The sequence below is a fragment of the Triturus cristatus genome, chromosome 5_2 (genome assembly GCF_964204655.1).
Source record: "Triturus cristatus chromosome 5_2, aTriCri1.1, whole genome shotgun sequence".
NCBI lineage: Eukaryota > Metazoa > Chordata > Amphibia > Caudata > Salamandridae > Triturus > Triturus cristatus.
This window is the reverse complement of record NC_140588.1, coordinates 572,815,177-572,834,436: the sequence shown is the minus strand read 5'-3', so window position 1 is coordinate 572,834,436 and position 19,260 is coordinate 572,815,177. Positions and strand designations below refer to the sequence as shown.

Sequence of the window (19,260 nt, the reverse complement as noted above, 5' to 3'; positions counted from 1 at the left end):
GGACTTAACATACAGCCTAATAGGTGCTATTGATTTAGCTATAGTAGAAAACATGCCATTAGCAGTTATTATAGTAGATGCGACCAAGGCATTCGATCGGGTGAACTGGTCGTACCTACATGAAATATTAACTCTGTCCAATCTAGGAGGAAATTTTTGCAGGGCAATAAGACAAATTTACAAAAACCCTACAGCAAAAATCTTAATAAATGGGAGGCTAATGGAAAAATTCAATATTTTTAGAGGGACGAGACAGGGGTGTCCGTTATCTCCCCTGCTTTTAAATTTATACATTGAACCGTTGGCAGAAAAAATTAGGAAGCATGAGGAGATACTCCCCTTTTGCTCCAGGAGTTGGGGAAAAAAAGTGGGGTTATATGCTGACGATCTGGTGGTTTATACCTCCAACCTCAGTTCAGCACTGTCAAAAGTGTATGAGTTGGCAGCGGGATTTGGAAAGATTTCAGGATATGAAATTCATCGGAGGAAAACTATCATCATGGCCTGGAATATTATCACGCAAGACAATTGTGTTGAAAAAGAAATGCGGTACTTGGGCATAAAGATCACGGAGAAAATAGAGCAAATCCCGAATTCAATTTTCAAAGGGTCAAAAAGGAAATAGGGAAATTACTTATGGGATGGTCTCACCTGCCTTTATCTATCTATGGAAGAATCAACATTTTTAAAATGACTATCCTCCCCAAGATTACTTTTCTCTTCCAGAATATTCCACTGGCCTTTAAAGATGAGTGGCTAAAAAAAACTCAATCTAAAATATCTAGCTTTTATTGGGCCTCTAAAGGTGTACATATTTCGTGGAAAAAACTAAGACGTAAACATGGGAAGGGGGGCCTAAAGCTGCCAGATTTAATATACTATGCCAGGGTCTTTTTACTAAAAGGTGGAAAAGGGCTATTTAAGGGACCAGATGATTCAGAAATAGGAAGGATGTATACAGCAATGCTAAAAAATATAAAAGGGAAGAATATGGTTTTATATACAAATATGGTGATCCGCGTTTCTTTTAAAAAATTTGTTTTAAGAGTTTACGGAGTTTAGCGGAAACATGGCACAAAATCAGAAGAGAGTTAAAAAAAACTCAGCTATTATAGCGGATTTGCGCCAATTTTTGACTCTCCTGGATCCCCAGAATGGACAAAAGACTGCATGGCACATCCATTAACCCCTTCGATGCTCATGACGGAATGGTTCCGTCATGAGCATCGGTGCCCCTGTGCTCATGACGGAACCAAAATGTGTGAAAAAAGTGATTTTTTCAGCTAAAATTGAGGTTTGCAGGGGATTCTGGGTAAGGAAACGTTGGGGGATCCATGCAAGCCATACCTCCCTGGAAGCCGCCGGGTGTCTAGTTTTCAGAAATGCATGAGTTTGGTAGGTTTCTCTAGATGGCCGCCGAGCACCGGGCCAAAAACCCAAGTGACCCCACTTGCAAAACCAGGTGGTTTTGCGATAGGCCATTTTGATGTCGCCTCACTACGTTTTGGGCCCTTGCCTGCCGCGGGTACTTGGGCCTCCCACACAGGTGAGGCACCATTTTTACCGGGAGAGCTGGGGGAACGCTGGGTGGTGGTAAATTTGTGTGAGCCCGGTGATGCCACACCAAAATGTGTGAAAAAAGTGATTTTTTCAGCTAAAATTGAGGTTTGCAGGGGATTCTGGGTACAGAAACGTAGGGGGATCCATACAAGCCATACCTCCCTGGAAGCCGCCGGGTGTCTAGTTTTCAGAAATGTGTGGGTTTGGTAGGTTTCCCTATGTGCCGGCAGAACTAGGGTTCAAAAACTACAGCTAGTCATTTTTCACTGCAAAATTGAGGTGTGGCCACGTTGCGTTTTGCGCCGTTTCCTGTCGCGGGCACTAGGCCGACCCGCACAAGTGAGGTACCATTTTTCTCGTAGGACTTTGGGGAACGCGGGGTGGGTGGAAATTTCTGGATCCACGCAGATTCCGGAACTTTCCATCACAGAAATGTGGGGAAAATGTGTTTTTTTTGTCAATTTTTTACGTTTGCAAGGGATTCTGGGTAACAGACCATGGTGGGAGGCACTCAAGTCACCCCATCCTGGATTCCCCTGGGTGTCTAGTTTTCAACAATGTATAGGTTTGCTAGGTTTCCCTAGGTGCCGGCAGGGCTAGGGTTCAAGAACTACAGCTAGTCACTTTGCCAAAAAAGGGTCAATTTTCACAGCAAAATTGAGGTGTGTCCACTTTGCGTTTTGCGCCGTTTCCTGTGGCGGGCACTAGGCCGACCCGCACAAGTAAGGTACCATTTTTCTTGTAGGACTTTGGGGAACGCGGGGTGGGTGGAAATTTCTGGATCCACGCAGATTCCGGAACTTTCCATCACAGAAATGTGGGGAAAATGTGTTTTTTTTGTCAATTTTTAACGTTTGCAAGGGAATCTGGGTAACAGACCATGGTGGGAGGCCCTCAAGTCACCCCATCCTGGATTCCCCTGGGTGTCTAGTTTTCAAAAATGTATAGGTTTGCTAGGTTTCCCTAGGTGCCGGCAGGGCTAGGGTTAAAAAACTACAGCTAGTCACTTAGCCAAAAAAGGGTCATTTTTCACTGCAAAATTGAGGTGTGACCATGTTGCGTTTTGCGCCATTTCCCGCCGCGGGCACTAGTCCGACCGGCACAAGTGAGGTACCATTTTTCTTGTAGGACTTTGGGGAATGCGGGGTGGGTGGAAATTTGTGGATCCATGCAGATTCCAGAACTTTCCATCACAGAAATGTGGGGAAAATGTGTTTTTTTTGTCAATTGTTTTTGTTTGCAAGGGATTCTGGGTAACAGACCATGGTGGGAGGCACTCAAGTCACCCCATCCTGGATTCCCCTGGGTGTCTAGTTTTCAAAAATGTATAGGATTGCTAGGTTTCCCTAGGTGCCGGCAGGGCTAGGGTTCAAAAACTACAGCTAGTCACTTTGGCAAAAAAGGGTCATTTTTCACTGCAAAATTGAGGTGTGACCACGTTGCGTTTTGCGCCGTTTCCTGTCACGGGCACTAGGCCGACCCGCACAAGTGAGGTACCATTTTTCTCGTAGGACTTTGGGGAATGCGGGGTGGGTGGAAATTCTTGGATCCACGCAGATTCCGGAACTTTCCATCACAGAAATGTGGGGAAAATGTGTTTTTTTTTATGTTTGCAAGGGATTCTGGGTAACAGACCTTGGTGGGAGGCACTCAAGTCACCCCATCCTGAATTCCCCTGGGTGTTTAGTTTTCAAAAATGTATAGGTTTGCTAGGTTTCCCTAGGTGCCGGCAGGGCTAGGGTTCAAAAACTACAGCTAGTCACTTTGCCAAAAAAGGGTCATTTTTCACTGCAAAATTGAGGTGTGACCACGTTGCATTTTGCGCCGTTTCCTGTCGCGGGCACTAGGCCGACCCGCACAAGTGAGTTACGATTTTTCTCGTAGGACTTTAGGAAACGCGGGGTGGGTGGAAATTTGTGGATCCACGCAGATTCCAGAACTTTTCATCACAGAAAAGTGGGGGAAATGTGTTTTTTAAATTTTTTTTTACGTTTGCAAGGGATTCTGGGTAACAGACCATGGTGGGAGGCACTCAAGACACCCCATCCTGGATTCCCCTGGGTGTCTAGTTTTCAAAAATGTATAGGATTGCTAGGTTTCCCTAGGTGCCGGCAGGGCTAGGGTTCAAAAACTACATCTAGTCACTTTGCCAAAAAAGGGTCATTTTTCACTGCAAAATTGAGGTGTGACCACATTGCGTTTTGCGCCGTTTCCTGTCGCGGGCACTAGGCCGACCCGCACAAGTGAGGTACCATTTTTCTCGTAGGACTTTGGGGAACGCGGGGTGGGTGGAAATTTCTGGATCCACGCAGATTCCGGAACTTTCCATCACAGAAATGTGGGGAAAATGTGTTTTTTTTGTCAATTTTTTACGTTTGCAAGGGATTCTGGGTAACAGACCATGGTGGGAGGCACTCAAGTCACCCCATCCTGGATTCCCCTGGGTGTCTAGTTTTCAACAATGTATAGGTTTGCTAGGTTTCCCTAGGTGCCGGCAGGGCTAGGGTTCAAGAACTACAGCTAGTCACTTTGCCAAAAAAGGGTCAATTTTCACAGCAAAATTGAGGTGTGTCCACTTTGCGTTTTGCGCCGTTTCCTGTGGCGGGCACTAGGCCGACCCGCACAAGTAAGGTACCATTTTTCTTGTAGGACTTTGGGGAACGCGGGGTGGGTGGAAATTTCTGGATCCACGCAGATTCCGGAACTTTCCATCACAGAAATGTGGGGAAAATGTGTTTTTTTTGTCAATTTTTAACGTTTGCAAGGGAATCTGGGTAACAGACCATGGTGGGAGGCCCTCAAGTCACCCCATCCTGGATTCCCCTGGGTGTCTAGTTTTCAAAAATGTATAGGTTTGCTAGGTTTCCCTAGGTGCCGGCAGGGCTAGGGTTAAAAAACTACAGCTAGTCACTTAGCCAAAAAAGGGTCATTTTTCACTGCAAAATTGAGGTGTGACCATGTTGCGTTTTGCGCCATTTCCCGCCGCGGGCACTAGTCCGACCGGCACAAGTGAGGTACCATTTTTCTTGTAGGACTTTGGGGAATGCGGGGTGGGTGGAAATTTGTGGATCCATGCAGATTCCAGAACTTTCCATCACAGAAATGTGGGGAAAATGTGTTTTTTTTGTCAATTGTTTTTGTTTGCAAGGGATTCTGGGTAACAGACCATGGTGGGAGGCACTCAAGTCACCCCATCCTGGATTCCCCTGGGTGTCTAGTTTTCAAAAATGTATAGGATTGCTAGGTTTCCCTAGGTGCCGGCAGGGCTAGGGTTAAAAAACTACAGCTAGTCACTTTGGCAAAAAAGGGTCATTTTTCACTGCAAAATTGAGGTGTGACCACGTTGCGTTTTGCGCCGTTTCCTGTCACGGGCACTAGGCCGACCCGCACAAGTGAGGTACCATTTTTCTCGTAGGACTTTGGGGAATGCGGGGTGGGTGGAAATTCTTGGATCCACGCAGATTCCGGAACTTTCCATCACAGAAATGTGGGGAAAATGTGTTTTTTTTTATGTTTGCAAGGGATTCTGGGTAACAGACCTTGGTGGGAGGCACTCAAGTCACCCCATCCTGAATTCCCCTGGGTGTTTAGTTTTCAAAAATGTATAGGTTTGCTAGGTTTCCCTAGGTGCCGGCAGGGCTAGGGTTCAAAAACTACAGCTAGTCACTTTGCCAAAAAAGGGTCATTTTTCACTGCAAAATTGAGGTGTGACCACGTTGCATTTTGCGCCGTTTCCTGTCGCGGGCACTAGGCCGACCCGCACAAGTGAGTTACGATTTTTCTCGTAGGACTTTAGGAAACGCGGGGTGGGTGGAAATTTGTGGATCCACGCAGATTCCAGAACTTTTCATCACAGAAAAGTGGGGGAAATGTGTTTTTTAAATTTTTTGTTTACGTTTGCAAGGGATTCTGGGTAACAGACCATGGTGGGAGGCACTCAAGACACCCCATCCTGGATTCCCCTGGGTGTCTAGTTTTCAAAAATGTATAGGATTGCTAGGTTTCCCTAGGTGCCGGCAGGGCTAGGGTTCAAAAACTACATCTAGTCACTTTGCCAAAAAAGGGTCATTTTTCACTGCAAAATTGAGGTGTGACCACATTGCGTTTTGCGCCGTTTCCTGTCACGGGCACTAGGCCGACCCGCACAAGTGAGGTACCATTTTTCTCGTAGGACTTTGGGGAACGCGGGGTGGGTGGAAATTTGTGGATCCACACAGATTCCGGAACTTTCCATCCCAAAAATGTGGGGAAAATGTGTTTTTTTGTCATTTTTTTACGTTTGCAAGGGATTCTGGGTAACAGACCATGGTGGGAGGCAGTCAAGTCACCCCATCCTGGATTCCCCTGGGTGTGTAGTTTTCAAAAATGTATAGGTTTGCTAGGTTTCCCTAGGTGCCGGCAGGGCTAGGGTTCAAAAACTACAGCTAGTCACTTTGCCAAAAAAGGGTCATTTTTCACTGCAAAATTGAGGTGTGACCACGTTGCGTTTTGCGCCGTTTCCTGTCGCGGGCTCTAGGCCGACCCGCACAAGTGAGGTACCATTTTTCTCGTAGGACTTTGGGGAACGCGGGGTGGGTGGAAATTTGTGGATCCACGCAGATTCCAAAACTTTCCATCACAGAAATGTGGGGAAAATGTGTTTTTTTTGTCAATTTTTTTTGTTTGCAAGGGATTCTGGGTAACAGACCATGGTGGGAGGCACTCAAGTCACCCCATCCTGGATTCCCCTGGGTGTCTAGTTTTCAAAAATGTATAGGATTGCTAGGTTTCCCTAGGTGCCGGCAGGGCTAGGGGTCAAAAACTACAGCTAGTCACTTTGGCAAAAAAGGGTCATTTTTCACTGCAAAATTGAGGTGTGACCACGTTGCGTTTTGCGCCGTTTCCTGTCACGGGCACTAGGCCGACCCGCACAAGTGAGGTACCATTTTTCTCGTAGGACTTTGGGGAACGCGGGGTGGGTGGAAAATTGTGGATTCACGCAGATTCCGGAACTTTCCATCACAGAAATGTGGGGAAAATGTGTTTTTTTGTCAATTTTTTACGTTTGCAAGGGATTCTGGGTAACAGACCTTGATGGGAGGCACTCAAGTCACCACATCCTGGATTCCCCTGGGTGTCTAGTTTTCAAAAATGTATAGGTTTGCTAGGTTTCCCTAGGTGCCGGCAGGGCTAGGGTTCAAAAACTACAGCTAGTCACTTTGCCAAAAAAGGGTCATTTTTCACTGCAAAATTGAGGTGTGACCACGTTGCATTTTGGGAAGGGTATGCCCAGACGTGGGTCCCGTGCTCACTACGCCACTGGAGTCAAGCTATCCTGGCTGATGACGGCTGATAGCCAGAAACCGGTCCTAGGATGCTTGATTCTGGTCCAGGGAAGACATGGCTTGGCAGTTCGGGCTGGACTGTTCCCATGAGGCACAGGGTCAAGACTGATTTGCATATGGCCATGTCTGAACTGGGGTGGTGTGGTGAGCAAAATAATGATGGATTAAACCCAGATCTGTTACTGGGGGTGAATGTTTTGCCATTGTGCAACATTCCGTCCATCATCTTGTGTGTTTTGCTGTTCACCCTATGTGGGAAGGGTATGCCCAGACGTGGGTCCCGTGCTCACTACGCCACTGGAGTCAAGCTATCCTGGCTGATGACGGCTGATAGCCAGAAACCGGTCCTAGGATGCTTGATTCTGGTCCAGGGAAGACATGGCTTGGCAGTTCGGGCTGGACTGTTCCCATGAGGCACAGGGTCAAGACTGATTTGCATATGGCCATGTCTGAACTGGGGTGGTGTGGTGAGCAAAATAATGATGGATTAAACCCAGATCTGTGACTGGGGGTGAATGTTTTGCCATTGTGCAACATTCCGTCCATCATCTTGTGTGTTTTGCTGTTCACCCTATGTGGGAAGGGTATGCCCAGACGTGGGTCCCGTGCTCACTACGCCACTGGAGTCAAGCTATCCTGGCTGATGACGGCTGATAGCCAGAAACCGGTCCTAGGATGCTTGATTCTGGTCCAGGGAAGACATGGCTTGGCAGTTCGGGCTGGACTGTTCCCATGAGGCACAGGGTCAAGACTGATTTGCATATGGCCATGTCTGAACTGGGGTGGTGTGGTGAGCAAAATAATGATGGATTAAACCCAGATCTGTTACTGGGGGTGAATGTTTTGCCATTGTGCAACATTCCGTCCATCATCTTGTGTGTTTTGCTGTTCACCCTATGTGGGAAGGGTATGCCCAGACGTGGGTCCCGTGCTCACTACGCCACTGGAGTCAAGCTATCCTGGCTGATGACGGCTGATAGCCAGAAACCGGTCCTAGGATGCTTGATTCTGGTCCAGGGAAGACATGGCTTGGCAGTTCGGGCTGGACTGTTCCCATGAGGCACAGGGTCAAGACTGATTTGCATATGGCCATGTCTGAACTGGGGTGGTGTGGTGAGCAAAATAATGATGGATTAAACCCAGATCTGTGACTGGGGGTGAATGTTTTGCCATTGTGCAACATTCCGTCCATCATCTTGTGTGTTTTGCTGTTCACCCTATGTGGGAAGGGTATGCCCAGACGTGGGTCCCGTGCTCACTACGCCACTGGAGTCAAGCTATCCTGGCTGATGACGGCTGATAGCCAGAAACCGGTCCTAGGATGCTTGATTCTGGTCCAGGGAAGACATGGCTTGGCAGTTCGGGCTGGACTGTTCCCATGAGGCACAGGGTCAAGACTGATTTGCATATGGCCATGTCTGAACTGGGGTGGTGTGGTGAGCAAAATAATGATGGATTAAACCCAGATCTGTTACTGGGGGTGAATGTTTTGCCATTGTGCAACATTCCGTCCATCATCTTGTGTGTTTTGCTGTTCACCCTATGTGGGAAGGGTATGCCCAGACGTGGGTCCCGTGCTCACTACGCCACTGGAGTCAAGCTATCCTGGCTGATGACGGCTGATAGCCAGAAACCGGTCCTAGGATGCTTGATTCTGGTCCAGGGAAGACATGGCTTGGCAGTTCGGGCTGGACTGTTCCCATGAGGCACAGGGTCAAGACTGATTTGCATATGGCCATGTCTGAACTGGGGTGGTGTGGTGAGCAAAATAATGATGGATTAAACCCAGATCTGTTACTGGGGGTGAATGTTTTGCCATTGTGCAACATTCCGTCCATCATCTTGTGTGTTTTGCTGTTCACCCTATGTGGGAAGGGTATGCCCAGACGTGGGTCCCGTGCTCACTACGCCACTGGAGTCAAGCTATCCTGGCTGATGACGGCTGATAGCCAGAAACCGGTCCTAGGATGCTTGATTCTGGTCCAGGGAAGACATGGCTTGGCAGTTCGGGCTGGACTGTTCCCATGAGGCACAGGGTCAAGACTGATTTGCATATGGCCATGTCTGAACTGGGGTGGTGTGGTGAGCAAAATAATGATGGATTAAACCCAGACCTGTGACTGGGGGTGAATGTTTTGCCATTGTGCAACATTCCGTCCATCATCTTGTGTGTTTCACGTTGCATTTTGCGCCGTTTCCTGTCGCGGGCAGTAGGCCGACCCGCACAAGTGAGGTACGATTGTTCTCGTAGGACTTTAGGGAACGCGGGGTGGGTGGAAATTTGTGGATCCACGCAGATTCCAGAACTTTCCATCACAGAAATATGGGGGAAATGTGTTTTTTTTATTTTTTATGTTTGCAAGGGATTCTGGGTAACAGACCATGGTGGGAGGCACTCAAGACACCCCATCCTGGATTCCCCTGGGTGTCTAGTTTTCAAAAATGTATAGGATTGCTAGGTTTCCCTAGGTGCCGGCAGGGCTAGGGTTCAAAAACTACATCTAGTCACTTTGCCAAAAAAAGGTCATTTTTCACTGCAAAATTGAGGTGTGACCACATTGCGTTTTGCGCCGTTTCCTGTCACGGGCACTAGGCCGACCTGCACAAGTGAGGTACCATTTTTCTCGTAGGACTTTGGGGAACGCGGGGTGGGTGGAAATTTGTGGATCCACACAGATTCCGGAACTTTCCATCACAGAAATGTGGGGAAAATTTGTTTTTTTTGTCAATTTTTTACGTTTGCAAGGGATTCTGGGTAACAGACCTTGGTGGGAGGCACTCAAGTCACCCCATCCTGGATTCCCCTGGGTGTTTAGTTTTCAAAAATGTATAGGTTTGCTAGGTTTCCCTAGGTGCCGGCAGGGCTAGGGTTCAAAAACTACAGCTAGTCACTTTGACAAAAAAGGGTCATTTTTCACTGCAAAATTGAGGTGTGACCACGTTCGTTTTGCGCCGTTTCCTGTCGCGGGCACTAGGCCGACCCGCACAAGTGAGGTACCATTTGTCTTGTAGGACTTTGGGGAACGCGGGGTGGGTGGAAATTTGTGGATCCACGCAGATTCCAGAACTTTCCATCACAGAAATGTGGAAAAATGTGTTTTTTTTGTCAATTTTTTATGTTTGCAAGGGATTCTGGGTAACAGACCATGGTGGGAGGCACTCAAGTCACCCCATCCTGGATTCCCCTGGGTGTCTAGTTTTCATAAATGTATAGGTTTGCTAGGTTTCCCTAGGTGCCGGCAGAGCTAGGGTTCAAAAACTACAGCTAGACTCTTCGCAAAAAATGTGTAAATTGTCAGTGTGAAAATGTGGTGTGTTCACCTTAGGTTTTGAGCCACTTCCTGTCGTGGGCACTATGCCTACCCACACAAGTGAGGTACCATTGTTATCGGGAGACATAGGGTAGTTCAGATGTGTAAAGCAACTGTTATTACCTATTGATTTTTGATGCATTTCTCCCTTCCAAATGAAAGACATTGTGTAAAGAAAAAGTCATTTTGAAAAATGACCAATAATTGTCATGCAAGTATGAGTATTCCCAATTTCGAAAATGTGCAAATATGCACTGTTTCTAAACTCTGTAATTTGTTCCCATTTCCGAAATACATAGGTGTCTTTCATACCAATTTTTCCATGTATACATTTTCACACTATAATTGCTATATACCCGGAACTAAAAAAAAAACCATTACAAAATGCTGCTCAGTTTTTTACTCTGGGTTCGTTGGGCTCTTGGTGAACCTATATATCCCCACAACCAGGAAGGTCCAGCGGATGTAACGGTACATTGCTTCCTAAGAGATGTCATAATTAGAAGAAGTTACAGGTGAAAATGTTGACACAAAAGGCTGCTTTTTTCAACTAATTTTTAATTTTTCATATATTTAACTGTTAGTTTCTATAAAGAAACCTTGATGGATCTACACAAATGACCCCTTGCTGAATTCAGAATTTTGTCTACTTTTCAAATATGTATAGCTTTCCAAGATCCATTATTGCTTTTCTACCCATTTCTACCATTATCTGGAAGGAGGTTGAAAGCACAAAAAATTGCAAAAATAGGGTATGTCCCAGAAAAATGTCAAAACTGTGTAAAAAAAGTTGGATTTCTGACAAAAATCTGTCATTCCCTAAAAAGCTGGAGAAATGGTGATTTCAGCCCCACAAACCCTTTTTGATATCATTTGCAGAGAAAAACCCAGACGCTTTCATTTGCAGCCACTTTTCCCCATTTTTCACAAAAAAAAAACTTTTGCTGTATTTTGACTAAATTCTGGGAACCCTCTAGGAGAATCCACAAACCCTGGGTACCTTTAGAATCCACATGATGTTGGAAGAAAAGGACGCAAATTTGGCATGGATACCTAATGTGGTCAAAAAGTTACAGGGGCCTAAGCGCGCACTACCCCAAATAGCCCAAAAAAGGCTTAGCACAGGAGGGGAAAAGGCCTAGCAGCGAAGGGGTTCAAGAACGCAGGAATTATCGAGTGGAGTCAATTGATAATGAGAGGGTCCTTAATTCCCTGGGAAGAGATCCAAACACTGTCTAACGGTCAAATTTCGAGATTCAAGTACTTGCAAATGTTGAGTTGGAGTCTCACTGACGGCTGTGGAGCAGGACTATCCAGTAAATTGGAAGAGTTTTCTTTAGTCAGGGGAACTGTGAAAAGAGAGGTGGCAAAACTCTACTGGTTATTAATGGAGACTGCGGATGGCGATTTCAATTTGCCGGCTGAACTGTGGGAGAAATGCTTGCCAGGAGAACAGATTCAAGATTTATGGCAAGTATCATGCGATTTACTATACACCATAGTTCGGCCCGCAAATTTAAGGCGGAACCACCTCTTCTGTCTTCACAGGGTTTATTGGACTCCGTACAGATTGTCTAAACTGGGGAGTGGAGCACCAGCTAGATGTTCAAAATGCAAAAAGGAAAGAGGTGAAGACATTCATATGTTTTTGCTTTGTCCGGAGATTCAAGGATTTTGGCTGGAAGTAAGTGACACGATCTCTTCTATACTTGGGGAAGCATTCGAGGTAAGCGAATTAATGTTTTTTTTTGGGCTTACAAATAATTATGAATCTCTTCCAAATAATTCAAGAAAATTGATATTTCTTTTAATACTACTGGTGCGGAGGGAGATTTGTAAACACTGTGTCAAAGAAATTTCCCCTAGGGCAATAGAATGGCTGGCTTCAATTAAATACGTTAATAAGCTAGACAGAACACATAAACGTAAGCGGAATGCATTCTGGCTTCCTTATGAGGAATGGGTACAGTCATTAACCAACTAAGTCCAATGATTAACCCCCTCTTCACTGCACTGCCAATAAACTCTGGAGGTTGCCATTCAGCCGGTTGGGTACCAAAGGTTGAGTACACATGGCAAGGTGTACAGGGTATCATGCCAGGTTGTCAAAAGATCACTAGAGGCGCCTCCGGGAAGTGATCAATGGCTTCTGATTGGTATACACCTGAGTAATGAGGACTAAAAAAAAAAATTTGAAAAAAAAAAAAAAGAAGTGGCTGGTTGATGGCGGACCATCAACCAGCCACTTCAGTTATTTGTCTGTACCATTTTTTCTTGTAGTGTACACTGAGTTCTCTATATAATGTTTTTTTGCCTATATGGGTGCCGATTACGATCCGTTAAAAACCGGGTACGAACCGTCGGTCGGAGCGTTTTCTCCGTCCGACTCGTACCCGGTCGTAAAACTTTACAAACATGGAATTACGATTCGCACGGAAACACCATTTCCGTACGAATCGTAAAAAACACCGACCGACGAAAATATACATACGAATGTGATCCGGGAATGCTGCGACGTGACGTCGGGACGCTTTCAGGCAGCGTTTCACGACCCAGGAATTACGATTCGAACCGACAGCAGTCTGGACGGCAATATTTTCACGCCACCCAAAAAGTGCCGGAAAAGCGAAGTACGGCGTGAAACGACCAGAGTAGATGGCCCGGTACGCACCGTACCCCCCCCAGCCCCCGTACGTTCGAGTCGTACCCCCCGTGTATGTACACCCGTGTACTTGTCGTACCCCCCGTGTATGTACACCCGTGTACGTGTCGAACCCCTGTGTATGTACACCCGTGTACGTGTCGAACCCCCCGTGTATGTACACCCGTGTACGTGTCGTACCCCCCGTGTATGTACACCTGTGTACGTGTCGAACCCCCCCATGTATGTACACCCGTGTACGTGTACGTGTCGAACCCCCCCGTGTATGTACACCCGTGTACGTGTCAAACCCCCCCCGCGTATGTACACCCGTGTACGTGTCGAACCCCCGTGTATGTACACCTGTGTACGTGTCGTACCCCCCGTGTATGTACACCCGTGTACGTGTCGAACCCCCCCGTGTATGTACACCCGTGTACGTTCGAGTCGTACCCCCACCCGCACTGGGGGTACGCACCGTACATACACGGGTGGGGGTACGACTCAAACGTACACGGGTGTACATACACGGGGGGGTTCGACACGTACACAGGTGTACATACACGGGGGGTACGACTCGAACGTACGGGGGCTGGGGGGGGTCGGTGCGTACATACGGGGGCTGGGGGGGGTGTTCGGCGCGTATGCGGGCACATGTCTCCATGGTTGCTATGGGAGTTCGGTGCAGACAGTGTTTTTTCCATACGGTTGTAACATCGGACGCACGGGATGGATCGTAATTCCGCGGTCGGACTTCACTTTTCACATTTGTACGGTAAATCGTCCGTGGACGTGTCGGACACATTTTCCGACCCGAGGATGTGTGGGGAATAATTCCCAATGCGATTCGTATGGACTTTTTCCCATGCGAATCGTAATTGGCAGTTTGTACGGCACTTGTACGATTCGTACGGTAAAAAGACCGGATACGAGTCATACGGGGAATTTTTTTACCGGATCGTAATCGGCACCATGGTCCGTTAATTGCCCTAGACCCATAGTTGCCTCGGGAATTTTCTGTTAATTGTATTTCTGCTCTGCCCTAGGAATCTAGTCATTCAGCAGGGGGTCCTTATTATTTACTTTGATTGATGGTTCTTGTTACAGGTGCTATGCAATTGAGTCCCCATTATAGTGCCTAAATGGAGTGGAAAAAATCCCGCCTCTTAATATGGCGTTTGGGCCTATAAGACGTTCTTTCTGTGTAGAGTGTTTTCCTTCTCTGTTGATAACACTAACACATGATGGTACAAACCTCCTCCATCCTTACATTCAACAATTCATTTTCCCACCCATTACATTGCCCCTTCTCCTGTACTTTCCCCTATTTGTGCACTCACCATTCAAACTAACCATCCATCCAGACACGCTTACAATTATCCATCCAGCCATGCACTTCATCACTTCTATCATCAACTCATGTGCTTTCATCATAGAAATGTCTAACCAGCTGGTTTTGCTGATGATAGTCATGAATTGCCACAGACTATGGCAAGGTGGGTTGTGTCGTGAAATGAGGTGTTAGTCTCTAGTTCCTTGGTTCCTTTATTTCTTCTGGTTTAATCAAGCCCAAATTTGGTGCTTACATGACCTCACTAATTATTTGATGTAATTTTCACTTAACAATTTTGCAATTTACTTTGTAGCTGATTATAATGCATATTGCTAGTTTGGACCCCTAAACTATATACGTGGGGTGGAAGGCAAGTAATATTACTGATTCTTTATGCAGTCTTAAGAATTTTAGATCCAAATATCAAAGCAGGTAATTAACAAAATTAGCACTATAACTGGAATGTTGAGGTTGTAGTGCTTAAACATTCAAACTAATAGTTTCAGCAGGACTTATAAGACCAGAACTGTGGTAACGATCAGCAATGGAACTGAGACTCATTTTCGGAGAAGATGAGGATTTTTTTAACAATGAAATTTGTGGATGACCGCACCTGGAAACAGTGATATTACAATTTTTATTTTTTATTTAACTCGGAAATAATTTGCAGTTACAGGATTTCCACATATCTTACTACATTGAAACCTTCAGCATTAGCAATAGCATTTTGCTAGTGCTAACAGACCTGACTTACTTGTACAATGCAATAATGCACTTTTTTTTAAAGTAGGAGGATCATTATAATTGAGCGGAAATGCCAAATATTACATATTTAACATGATTTTTAACACTTCCATCCATCTGAGCGCACCTGAGACAGTTTTCTTTGCAGGGAAATCCTCTAGTTAGGTCTTGATTATGATTGCCTGTGTAATTTGAAATACCTGTACATACAAGTATTTAAGCAGGGACACCAATTGCAAGTTTAAAGAGCCATTAATTATTGGGTGCAATAAAGTTTGAACCATGCCATTTTTCCCAGCTAAATTTTGGCAGGTCAAACTTGCAAAACATACCGATGTAATATGATTTTGGTACGTAAAGTGCGAACATCTGCATGATATGCCCCATTTTGCAGGGAGTGACTTGAATTAAGTAATATTTATTGAACCTGATAAATTCAAATCCCAAGGGTAGCAATCTATATCTGGTGTGATCAATATTGTCTACCCACCAGAGAACTTGAAATCGAACCCTTAATGGTTTTCTGACTCAGGTGAAGAAAATGAAATGCAGTTTTTCAATACTCCATTGTCCATACTTCTCTACTAACTTATTGGCATTGCTGAAAGTAACGACCCGTGGCCACATAATCTCTTTTTGTGTAATTTAAATTGATAATGATTGTTGAAAACTTTTCCTTTTTACAGTCCCTCCTCAAATGTTTGCCAATGTTTTTTTGCTGACCCTATGTTTGACAGCAATAAAACTCTGTGCATGTGGCTCCTCCTAACCAGTGTTAAAGTTCTTGTGCTCCTCCTGTCAACATGACAAAAATGGAATCCCTCTGATTGACATATTTATCTTATTGATAAATCCCTACAATACAGTACCTACAGGGTACCCAGTGATGTATGTTAAATGTGACCAGTGAGCTCCAGCATTCATTGTGGCACCCATTGCAGTGGCAGTCCAAACATGACTAAAGACCTGCCACCAGTAGCCTGGCTGTGTAGGTTTAAATTGCAAATTCAACCTGTCAAAATACCCCTTTTGACTGGTCTAAACCCTTCTTTTAAATAATAATCATAACTTATCCTAAGTAGGTCTCACTGCCCATTAAGGCAGGGTGTACGGTATGGAAGAATAGGGCATGAAAAAGTTAAATGTTAAACATAACCTTACAGTAAACAAAATCCCCAAAGACTATTTTCAGTGTAGCAGGGTTAGCTGTTTTATAGGAAAGCATTGGGCTACAAGATTAAGAGTAATAAATGTTATCTCTGCCTAGGACACAGCTACAGGAATATTGCAATGACTTTTTTTAATTGTTAAACCAAATCATATTTATTGGTAAAGTTACATTTTTTCTAACTATTAAGGACATTTAGTTTAGAAAATTTACCTTTTGCCCACTTAAAACTTCTAAGGTTTTTCAGTGCCTTCCAGCTGTCACCTGGCAGCTGACTGTTGCCATGTGGTGAGGTACAAGCTGCTCCCAGTAACAAATACTAGGCTGACTTGAATAGGCAAAATGACCAATCTGAACATGATAAAATATTCAACAGAAGGATGACATTGAAATGTCAGGTCCTACTTGAAAGTCACACCCTGCTTGACAGCTCTACTGGTGTTTTTCATATAACACTTGTGGCATTCTTCAAAGAGGCCTCCACTGTCACAGGCAAATGTTATCTGATACTTGGGCATGGCCAGTCAGTCAGGCCCCAGTTACAGAGGGATTCTCTTTAACATTACAGTTTGACAGGTCTGCTAGGTTTACATATAATATTTGAGGTACACTTCACAGGAGGGAAACAAAATGAGAGAACACTTTGTGTGTATTCACTGTCTGGTTGCTGAAAGCCTAACTTTGATTATACCAGACTTTTGTCTCTGTGTTTGCTGGGTGCACAAAGAGTGCCTAAAACTGGATGTTTAGGGTACATCTGGGAGGAAACCGAGATGACCCTTAGGACAGTACATACACACACAAACACATCCTTCAGAGATCAGGTTTAGTGTGGCTGAAGACTTTAGCAATCTTGAAAATGCCCAAGGTTGATAGGGTTAGCCCCAGGAACCTAACATCACTGGTTAGGGCATCCCCAAGCATAGTTCGCAGCCATTAGCTCATGCCAGGCATAATTGTAGGACCTCAATGGACCTAATTCAGAATACTTCTGGGCCAGAGGAAGTCAGAGTCTGGTGCCTGCAACCTGGAGGACTGGACCTGCTCTCTCTCTCTTGTAACCAGAACAAAGAGGTGTACTCCAAGGGTCATGAGGCTGACCTCCTACTCCAAGGTCACAACACGCTACAAGAGGCATTTTCCTGCAACTGTCCAGCTGGCCATTGGCAACTAAAACTGGACTCCATGGTTGGCCTTTTCCCGCCACCGTATAGGTCTCTCAATGCCTACCATAATGGTCCTCGGGGGCTTTAAAAGTGCACTCCTTTGGTGGATTGGGACTTCATGCACTAAAGTCAGAAGGTAAAATCTTTGACCCGAACAAACTTCGTTAGTGTATCCGGACTGCACACCATCGTGGTCAGTGTCACGACCATGGGCTATCATTGGCACTTTATGCTTCAGGGCACTATTTAGCCCTCAAATTCAATATCTGCTTCCCCTCATTTAATTGATGTAACTTTGCAGTCATTTTGTTTTTTCAATTTGGATCTATTTTTCTAAATTCATTTTGGCATTGTTTTGCATTTCAAATCTATTACTGTTTTATTCAGTGGCGTAATGAAAGTTGAGGGGGCCCCCCTGCCATGTACACAGAGGGGCCCCCACTCCGGGTTTATTCTGGAGCTTTTGGGCCTGAGTATTGAGCTGATGGGGCCCCCTGCAGCTTGGGGCCCCCCTGCACAACGGGGGCTGCGGGGGCCAGTGTTACGCTCCTGGTTTTATTACTGTATAAACTCTATGTATATTGCCTCTAAATTAAGCCTGTCTGCTCTGTGATATAGCTACCAGGGGGCTCAGCTCAGGATTAGTTAGTGACTTTAGTGGTTCACGCCGACAGGGACTGTGATTATTACTTCAGGTGTGTACTAAGCACCCTTGATTAACAACCCAATTTTTATAATGCAGCTTTATTTTCAAGTGTCTTTCCTAATGCTTGTTTAACATCCTTGTTTCTAAGACTATATATAAGAGGGTTAAGCATGGGAGTAATAATTGTATAAAATACAGAGACTGCCTTGTCACTAGTTGTATGCTCTGATCTGGGCTTCATATACAAAACCATTGCTGTTCCATAGAAGATAGTGACCACAACCAAGTGGGATGCACAAGTTGAGAAAGTCTTGCATCTTCCTTCAATAGAATGCATCTTCAGGATGGCAGTGATGATACGTAAATAGGAGATGAGAATGAGAATAAGGGGAACAATAAGCAACAGTGATGCTCCAGCAACCATAATCACTTCATTCAGTGAGATATCCGCACATGCCAACTTCAACACAACCGGGATCTCACAGAAGAAGTGATCTATATGGTTAGGTCCGCAGAAGGGTAACCGAACAGTGATATAGATATCGATAAGTGATATGACAAAACCACACATCCATGCAAACCCAGCCAACTTAAGGCAGGCCATTTTGTTCATGATTATCATGTAGTTTAGTGGTTTGCAAATGGCCACATAACGGTCATATGCCATGGCAGCCAGAAGGAGACACTCTGTCTCGCCCAAGAACAGGTAGACGTAAACTTGAGACATGCATCCAACAAATGAAATGGCCTTTTTAGAGGATAGGAAAAGTTCCAACATTTTTGGAACAATGATTGATGTGTAAGTGATATCAACGAAGGACAAGTTGCTCAGGAAAAAGTACATGGGTGTGTGAAGACGAGAATCCACATGAATTACTGTGATTATAAGAAGATTCCCCGTTAGCGCACATAAGTAGATGACCAAAAACAGCACGAAGAGGATGATCTCAGTCTTGGGATTATTAGAAAGTCCTGCAAGAATAAACTCTGTCACAAAAGACTGGTTACCCCTTTCCATTGTGTGTTTTCTGATATTGTTACCTGTGGGAAGAGAAGAAAAGTTAACTGATGCTTTTATGGATCAATGTGACAGCGGATCATTAAAACTGTCAACGCAAATGAAGCCCTGATTTAGGGAACCAAAACTTGTGAGGTTACCTGAAATTGTGCTCCCTAAACAGGATTTCACCATAATCTGCAATATTAGTACTAGCTAATATTTTTCATCATATGAGCCTTTTTCATCATTGACACCAGCACTGACCTACAGAACCTTGTGCGCATATAATCCTAATCTTTTGTTCCATGACATTAACTTTTTTTTAACGTATGTTAAAGATACACTTTAAAATGATGTAAGCTTTAAG

At 45.0% G+C, this 19,260-nt stretch overlaps 1 protein-coding gene across 1 annotated transcript; it reads right to left on the bottom strand.

Moving 5' to 3' along the window:
* Positions 1 to 17,978: 17,978 nt before the first annotated feature.
* On the bottom strand, positions 17,979 to 18,914 carry LOC146825655 (olfactory receptor 13D1-like). The gene has a single exon (XM_085606645.1). It carries the CDS (start codon positions 18,909 to 18,911, stop codon positions 17,979 to 17,981), a length of 933 nt encoding a protein of 310 aa, XP_085462771.1. The 5' UTR covers positions 18,912 to 18,914.
* Positions 18,915 to 19,260: the final 346 nt, after the last annotated feature.

What these genes read in the sequence shown, in the direction of transcription:
- LOC146825655 (XM_085606645.1), bottom strand. Translation starts at nt 18,911, where the DNA reads ATGGAAAGGGGTAACCAGTCTTTTGTGACAGAGTTTATTCTTGCAGGA.